Below are 9,276 nucleotides of genomic sequence, written 5' to 3' on the forward strand. Positions count from 1 at the left end.
TTCTTCCTTCCTTCCTTCCTTCCTTCCTTCCTTCCTTCCTTCCTTCCTTCGGGTCAGGCCTCCATCAGGTCTTAAGGGTCTCTGTGTTGTCCCTAATCTATGCCTGTTTATCCTGCTTGACGACTTCTTCTCAGAAGGACCTGGGTCAGCGGAGGGATACTACAATTCTCTGTAGCCCAGGATCAAAGTCTGGGTGTGGGGAAGGAGAAAGAATCAGTCATCTCCTAATGTCTCTCTTTTTTTAATCTCCTTCTCTTCTCTCCACCAATCCCACCCTCTAGTCCATACCTGTTTCCTGGACTCCTGAAAAAATTCCTAATGGTTTTCTAATGTCTCCCCTTGCTGCTCTCCAGTCCACCTCCACATTTCAGCCACAGTGAGTTGTTAGGATGCAAGTCTGATCATGTCATTCTCTTGCTTAAACACTTCTTAGACCCTGTTGTCCTCTAGATAAAGTCCAGTCTTTTCTGGTCCTAAACCTATTCTAATAGTGCGAACTAGGCTTACTGAGATCTCATGTTGCACCAGCCACCACTCTGAACATGTTAGATGCCCTAACTCATTCAGCCCTCAGAATACCTCCTTGATCTGTACACTGTGATTCCTCCTGCGTCGCCATGAGGAAATCGAGGCACAGAACAGTGAAGTGACTTGCCTAAGGTCTCTAAGCTGGGAGAGGGGGGCTCGGTCCAACACATGCAGTATGACACCAGGGCCCATGCCCTTAACCATTCAATAGGCCAAATCTCTCCCAAGTGCATTTTCCAAGTTGGCTCCTTGGCTTTGGTTTTGTCATGGGGTTTTACTGCAGACCTTTTACATTTTTATGTGGTCCAAATGTATCAATATTTATTTTCCTTGTTTCTGGAGTTTCTGCAATGCTTTATAAAGAACTTTCCCACAAAGCAAACTCCCCTGTGGTATCTCATAGTCTCATTGTTATATATATATATTTTTTTCTCTGTGCCATTGAGTGACAGCTGCCACTGGCACAATCCCAGGGCAAAGATGCAATCAAGGGTTTTCTTTCAGCACCATCATTGTTATATTTTTAAATCAGGGATCAACCTGAAATTTAGTTTGGTGAAAGGAGTGATATATGAATTTAGCTTTAGGGTTTTGCTTTCAATGGCTATCCAATTCTCTCAACACTTGTCATTGAATAACATATATTTCTCTATTAATCTAAGATATCATATAGTAAATCCCCATATGTATTTGGATCTATTTCTGGACTGTGTCTTCCCATTCAGGAAAAACAAATCAAGTTATTTTATTCTCTTAATTAAAGCTTTTCAGTGATTTCCATGGGCTCGTATTCTTCTCTAAAAGTCAATCAGATCTGGGTATGACTCTACCTACCCCCTGTGTGGCCTTCGGCAAGTAACTTAACCTCTCAGAGCCACATCTATAAGTAACATGGTTATTGTAAGGATTTGGCTTTGTGTGGGGAGGGAGTAAGGCATGTTCCAGGAACCGGACCACAATGGAACTTTGTGTGAAGACCGAAATGCTCTGTGACTCTAGCTGCCCAGTGAAGTAACCACTATCCACATGACGCTAGTTGGATTGAGGAACTAACATTTTAATGTAAATAGTCACAAATGGCCAGCAGCTGCCATGCTGGAGAGCTCAGATCTAGATCCCAGAGGGGAAGGAGGAGGCTGTAATAGGTCTCATTAAGGACTTGAGTCTTTATCCTATAATAATAGGATTAATAATAGGAAACCACTAATGGGCTTTCAGCGAGGAGGAGGGAATGATCAATAGATTTGAATTTTTGAAAGGCTGCTCGTCAGAGGACAAAAGAGAATATGGAAGATCAGTTGGATGGATGTTGCATTGGGCTGTGGAAAATAATGGTCACTTCATCTAGAAAGGAAGCAGTAGAGAAAAATGGATAGATGCGAGGGATCTTTGGATTTAAATCAATAGGGTTGGAGTGACGAGTTGGTTATGAGGGATGGAGAAGAGGGAGGTGTAGAATGATGCCTGGCTGTCTGGCTTTGCTCAGATGGGTAATGGGAGAGATGGTGGTACCATTCGAGAGAGAAAAAACCTTGGATGAGGACTCATAGGGGAGATTAAGACTTGGCCATGTTGAGACATCTGGTGATGGATGCAAAGGTCTGGAGAAAAGAGACATCTGGCTGGAGTATGGAGGCTGGTAAGCCACTGGGTGTCTGGAGAGTAACTGCTGACAGAGGTGGATGAGGGTGGGTGGAGCAGAAGAAAGCACAAGGCAGAAGACTGGGACTTAATAACACTTACTTGTTGAAGAAAGGAGGATGAGCTTATAGGGGGAGGGCTACAAAGGCCAGAAAAACATCAGAAAACTGATTTTGCAAAAGCCAACTTGTCCAATGGCACTTAGCTCATAAGTGGCAGAACCAGAATTGGTACCCAAAACCCATACATACATGTGCTGTCCCCTCTTTTGAACTAGAGACCCCTCTGTAGCAATGGCTCAAAGACCTACCTTTTTGAACACCAGAACACTGTCAAGGGTGACACGAAAACGCCCGACAGCATTATTAATCGACATCACTCCAAACGTCAGCTCTGGGAAGTCTTTGATCACATCATAGAACAACTCTGCTACTTCTTCTTCTAAATCCTGTTTGGGGAAGGACATATGGTAAGGTTTTGGTAGAAATGCAAGATGCTGGCTCATCTAAGGTCAAGGTGGAAGTGGTGACCAATTTGTCTCCTTACCTTTCCAACTTTTGAGGTTTGCTGAGTCACCTCAATCCCATTTTATGGATGTTTCAAACCCAGAATACTTTTATGGCCATGACTAAGGCCAAAATAGGCAAATCCAGAGAGATGAGTGGAGAGAGCTGATCACATAGACCTTCCCCACGTATTAGAGGGGTTGGGACTTGGTAACATTTATTCCTTAGTTGCTTTCAGAAGACACCATTGATTGGCCACATGTAGTATCAAATATAATTGATTGGTCACATGTAGTATCAAATATAAATTTGGTATCAAGATATGGCTGTAGCTTCAGCTTCATTTTTTAGCTTAAAAAAATTGAGGCCATAAAACACTGTCAAAAAGTGGGATGAGCGAGAGAGGTAGCTCTCCCAGGGGTAGACTCAATGCCAGAGTTTTGCCTTCACTGGCAACAGGGGAGGAGTCATCCGAGTTACAGGAAATGAGTGAAGATGTAAGGAAACCCATTCTCCAAATGCGGAAACAATTTGCAAATTAGTGATTATTCGATGCTATTTTAACAGACCCCCAAATGATCAATTATGCTATCAAACCACCTCTGTCTCCTCTCTCCACCCTGCCCACCTCTCTCATCAGCTTCCCCTACCCCGTTCAGCTTTCTTTTTCTCTCTTCATCTTAACCCTGAAGTTCCCCCAGAAAACCAGCTTACTGGAAAATGAAGAATAGTAATTAACTCAAGGAATTAACCTCTCCTCTCCCCAACCCCCTCCCAGGCACAGGACTCCACAGGCCCATTGAAAAGCCACCCCATCTCTTGAACTCAGTACCTGGAAGAAGCCAATGATCACCAAGGGCCTGGCTTTCACAAACTCTGTCACCTGGTGGATGTCAGTGAACAAAAACGCTTTCTCGCTAATTTGTCTTCTCAACCAAACGACCAGGGCAGCAGACTCAACCACTCCTGGAGAGAGACAGTTAAGTGAGTCCCACAGGTTCCCTGGAACTGTGTAGCAAGCCTGTCTTTCCCAAGTTGAAGGTGTAGAAGCTTCTTATCTTGGGCTCCCACCCCCGAAGGCCAAGGTCAGCTCTCCTGCTCCTCCCCACCCCCCACACACACACCCTGCCTCCCCACAAGCCTCAAGGCATGAACAGTAACCAGCAGGTAAACTTGACGGAGCACTTACCAAGGACCTGAGGTTTCTCATACATCACATCCCACAGCAACCCTGCCCTGAGGGACAGATATGGTTACTCTCCCCTTTTCTGCAGACGAGGAAATTGACATTGAACTTGGCCACCCCACTAGTGAACCTGAGGATCACACTGAGGAGGAAGCAAGCCCAGCATTCTTTTCTTATTAACCCTCCAAAGTGACCATAAGATAGATTCTCTAAATATACATAAATAAAATATAAACCAGAAGACCAGCTGGCCCGTGACCTTGGGAAAATTCTATCATATCTGTGTGTCTCCAATTGCTCAGCCGAGACACAAATGTTATAGATCCTGACTTCCATTCTCAGCTGTTGTGTGGCTGGTGGCAAGCACACAAGAATCCTCGCTTCTAAAATTGGAAGACATATACCATGTCTGGGAAGACGTGCTGGCTTGCCAGAATGTTCACACACTACAGATAGACATGTGTTGCTGGGATCGTCAATTTCACATGATGGCAGATAATGAAAAATAAGTTATACAACGCCTGCTACAGAGCAACATTGTAAATGAGTTTATCAGATAAAGCAATGTTTGTCATGAGTAGCTGTGGGCTACATCTATAGGGCTTCATTCATTCATTCACTCATTAACCTGTCACTCTTCAATCATTTGATAAATACGCATTGAGTGCTATTAAGTTATTAAGCGCTGTGTTTGCTCCTGGGGATGTACCGAAATGGTGAGCAGAAAGACACATGGCCGGTTCCCTGCAGCTCTCCTTCTGTTAAGGAAGATGATAATGACACAAACAAGTGTAGAAGCACAACCAAATAAATATTTGAAAGCAGGGTTCAATGAGCCAGTAGCAAAGCTGCATGACCTGATGGTGACATCAGGGAGGGCTTCCTGGAGGAAGTTACTTAAGAGCTGAAAACTGAAGGATGCACAGGAATTACACAGGAGGCCGCCAGGAGAGGGGAAAGCTTACAGGCAGAGCAAACGGCCTGTGCACAGGCCCTGCACCAGGACATACTGCCCATGGGACTTGATGAATGCACACTGAGCTGGTAGATCAACTGGAAAGGACTATTTTCAGTGTCTTTGCCTATAATTCCTAAGAACATTGGGCCTTTAAAAACACTTGTCATGAAGTATATTTATCTGCAGAAAGGTGAACAGATTACAAAGAATGGTTTGATGAATTGTCACAAAATGAACGCATCTGAGTCACTACCACCCAGATCAAGAAATAGAGCACCCCCAGTCCCTCAGAAGTCCCGGGGCCCCTCCCAACCTCCCGGCCCCTCCCCGCCCCGCCTGCAGGTAGCTTCCGCCCTCACGCTGGGGCCGCTTTAGTGCGCCTGCTCCGTAAGCCGCACAGAGTGTGCTGCCAGGTCTGGCTTCCTCATATCTGGGCGAGTCATCCGTGTTGGCTGTACGTGTAGACCCGTCCACACAGCTGCTCAGTCTTCGATCGTGTGACCGTTCATCCCACAGCTTAGGGGTCCACTCTGTTGGTGTGACTGGGTCGTTTCCGGTCTGGGCTCCGCATTCCTGGTGATACGCGTCCGGAGGCAGAATGTCTGGCCAGAGCTTAGTGGACACAGACGAGGCCATTCTAAACGCCACCGGAGTCCGGCCCAGGGAACGCCATGGAAGGGCGTGGAGGTCGCAAGGGGCAGAGAGGGGCGAGGGGCGGGCAGGCTTTCTGACCCCCTCAGACCAAGAGGCTCCACCCACGGCAGGCACCCGCCTCCCGGATTCAGACCCAAGGGTGAGGTCTAATTTGACGGTGCTCCAAGCCGTTTTTCAGGGGGAGAAAGGGTACTTATCATTGAAGCAGTCTTTCTCTTATAGGCTTTTACCCGAAAAAACTATGCTGCAAAGGTCCTGAAAGGAATGGGTTTAAAACCAAAAAAATGAACAAAACCCTCTGACTGTGTCTCACTGTCGGGGCCTCAGATCCGCCGCTCTGACAGACTCTGCCCCGCCTTCCTGCCACCTGACCTGCAGCCCAGCCCCAGCGCCCAGGCCTGGCACTGCCAGCGCCTCCAGCTGCCCCCTTGGCTGTTAGGGCGCCTGCACCTGCTCACTCAGCTCTCAGGGGTCTTTCCTTACGCACCCTCCACATCTGTCCCTGTTTTATGACCTGCTGTATTTTCTTCATTGAGCCCATCTTCCCACATTTTGACGTTTGGCTAACCTGCTCAGCAGCTCCTTCCATGCCTGGCTCCGACTGGGTGCCCGAGAAGTCTCTCGGGGGGAGTGAGTTTGGTGAAGAATCACGAGATAAGCCGGCTCTAGGGAAATTGCCCTTGGGCCACCCTCTATGGCAGTGATGGAGAACCTTTTGAGCTCGGCCTGTCAGCATTTTGAAAACGCTGACTTAACTCTGGTGCCGTGTCACATATAGAAATTTTTTTTATATTTGCAACCATAGTAAAACAAAGATTTATATTTTTGATATTTATTTTATATATTTTTAAATGCCATTTAACAAAGAAAAATCAACCAAAAAAATGAGTTCATGTGTCACCTCTGACACACATGTCATAGGTTCGCCATCACTGCTCTATGGGATGCGTGAACTCCTTTTGCCCCTCTAGACCCCATGGGACTGAGGTAGCTCTGAACTTGGCAATAGTTCCACCCTGAGGGCCTGCCAATTAGGCCCCACCCATTGGGCAGTGTGCCCTGGCCCTGGGGTCTGAGGAGAGGACACAGCGCCGCCCAGGTGGGGATGCCCTCACTGGGGCCCAGAGGCAACTGTGTCCCCTCCCTTCGAGACAGCCAAGGCCAAGTCTTGGGGAGCTGGACCTGTGGTCTGGGGCTCTGCCCCAACAAGACTAAGCCTGCCTGCCTCCCCGAGTTTCACACAAGTCACACTGTTGCCCTTATCAGCTCAGGCAGCCTGTCAGTTGGCAGAAGTGGCGCCCACTCAGTCCTGCTGAAGACATGAGAGACCAAAAGGCCAGGTCACGTTCTCAGCTTACAATCCCAGCCGCTCACTCTCCACCCGGCACCCACTGCCGCTTTCCCTGGTTGGGGGATACTGAGGAAGAAGGGGGTGGGAAAGCCCGGCAAACATACGGGCTAGCACCCCCCAGCCCTCCTCCTGTACAGCCCTGCAACTCCACCAGCTCAAACCCCAAACCTGCCCCTTAGGAACCTCAGCCTTCCAGGCCCTGCACTGGGGTCAGGAAGGCAGTTGTTTGATAAGAGTAACCCTACCTGCCGCTCACTCAGAGCACAGCACAGCAGGAGCAGGCCCCGCCAACCTCAGCTTGGGCTCCATCTGGCCGCCAACTAATTTTATAAATAAAGTTTTATCCGCGCTCCGCCACCCCCACTTGCTTACACATGGCTGCTGCCCATTGCATCAGCAGACGTAAGCACTTGTGACAGAGATCATCTGGCCCGAAGGCTTAAAATATTGACTATCGGGGCTCCTCGGGGCTGCCCACCACCTGCCCACTGGGCCTGCACAGGCACATCCTGCAGGTAACACCTTTTAAAGCTACGACCAACATGAGCCACACCGAGGCACAGAATTCTTCAAGAATTTCCACATCGAGTTGAAAGAGCATTAAATAAGTGAATGACGGGGTTAGTGACTGAAATGGATGATGACAGAAGCAAGAGTCAGGAGCCACCCTGTCCCAAGCCTGTCTTGTTCCGTCATCTCTCAGTCTCCCTTCGCAGTTTTGGTCAACGGAGAGAGAAGAGGAGTGATGTTTGCCACTTGCAGACCTGGGCCATGAACACAACCAGCAGTGTTCCTCTGCCTCCTGCCCCACTGCTGGCAGGATACAGAGGAGACAGCAGGTGGCTCAGAGGCCCTAAGGGAAGACAGAGCCACAAGCTGGAAGGAGGCTGGGTCTTTGAAAGACAGTGAGGAGCAGAGCCCCCCATCTCCACCCTCTGGCTGCTAACTGGGTTTTACAGGAGCAATAACTAAATTTGTGATTCTGTTAAGCCACTGGAATGCTGGTGTTTATGTGTGTCCACTGCTAACGCTACCGTGGCTGACATGTAAGCACCATTACCTTTGCAGCTGATGGGCGCCAACCTGTTGCCTTCAAAAAACAGCTTCAACTCCGGGGGCTTCTGAACATCAAACTCCTGGCGAAGTTCCTTCTCCACCGTGATGTCTACTTTGCCAAAGCCAACCCCGTTCTTGCCCTTGCCCACGATCTCCACGGCTTTGCCCAGCTCCTCGGCGAGGCTCCTGGATCGCTTTAAGGACGGGTCATCTGAAAGAGCCAGGGTGAAGCAGGCTCGCTGGAGCCCCTGCTGCCTCCCCAGGGAGAGCCCAGTCTGGCTGCTTAGCCCCGGGCTGCCTCGCGCGCTGCTGATACCGGGCCAGCCTTCAGAAATGACACGGGGGTCCTGCAAGGGCCAGTTTGGGAGACACATATCGGGGGGAGGGGCTTTCAGTATCACTGGAAACGATGCAGCTGTGGGTGACTTACTCTGTGAGCCCCTTTCCTCACAGGAAAGTGGGGAAATAGTGGCTGCCTCCTGGAGCCATCACAGCCAAAGGGCTCCCCGGACAATCGGTTAGAAGTGCTTATTATTCCTAAGAGCTTTACATGGGTTACGCCATTTAATCTTCCCAGTACCCTATGGGGCACGTCTTATTATCTCAATTGTACAGATGAGGAAACTGATGACAATAAAATGACCCATTTGCCCAGGGCCACATGGAAGCCCCGAGCCAGGATCCGCACCCACATGGAGGCTCTCTAACCTCCACCAGCCTGCCAAACCCTTCAGCACATGCTGTTATTGTACATTAATATAGTAATAATATGTAGTTACATGCAAATATAACATGCATTGTACATAAGTGTGTATATATACATACATTATACATAAAATAAGTTTAACATATTACATCCTATCTAATAAAAGACAAAAAAGGTAATTAACCATACCTCCGCTATGCTTCCCATTGGCTAATCAGCGAGATATGCAAATTAACTGCCAACAAAGATGGCGGCCGGCAGCCACGCAGCTGAAGTGAGCAGGAGGCTTGCTTGCTCCAGTGATGGAGGAAGCCAAGGTTCCCCGCCTGCTGCGGCCGGGCTCTGAGCTCCAAAAGCAACAAAGTTTCAATTATAGAAGCTAAACAAATGCCAGATAACTGCTTTCAGCCAGCCGCAGCTTCAGAGCTGGGAGCGCCAGTGAAGGCAACAGAGTTTCAATTATAGAAGGTAAATAAATCCCAGAATAAAAAAGAAAAGAAAAGAAAAAAAGGAAAGGCTGGGAGCTTCAGTCGCAGACCAGCCTGAAAACGGCCCTCAGACCCTCACCCAGACTGGCCAGGGACCCCAGTGGGGACCCCCACCCTGAAGGGGGTGTGGCCAGCCTGAAAACAGCCATCAGCCCCTCATCCAGGCTGGCCAGGCACCCCAGTGGGGACCCCCACCCTGAAG

General features: G+C 48.7%; 1 protein-coding gene across 1 annotated transcript in view; it reads right to left on the reverse strand.

The window, feature by feature from the left end:
- The window catches only part of PDILT (protein disulfide isomerase-like, testis expressed), a 33,599-nt gene that overhangs the window by 19,589 nt on the left and 4,734 nt on the right, over nt 1–9,276 (reverse strand). Inside the window, exons 2-4 of the mRNA XM_005861503.1 lie at nt 7,885–8,091; nt 3,508–3,641; nt 2,480–2,617 (exon numbers count right to left, since the gene is read on the reverse strand). Coding sequence (XP_005861565.1) covers nt 2,480–2,617; nt 3,508–3,641; nt 7,885–8,091 — 479 coding nt within the window. The remainder of the gene's footprint in view (nt 1–2,479; nt 2,618–3,507; nt 3,642–7,884; nt 8,092–9,276) is intronic.

Source organism: Myotis brandtii, unplaced genomic scaffold (assembly GCF_000412655.1).
Source record: "Myotis brandtii unplaced genomic scaffold, ASM41265v1 scaffold152, whole genome shotgun sequence".
NCBI lineage: Eukaryota > Metazoa > Chordata > Mammalia > Chiroptera > Vespertilionidae > Myotis > Myotis brandtii.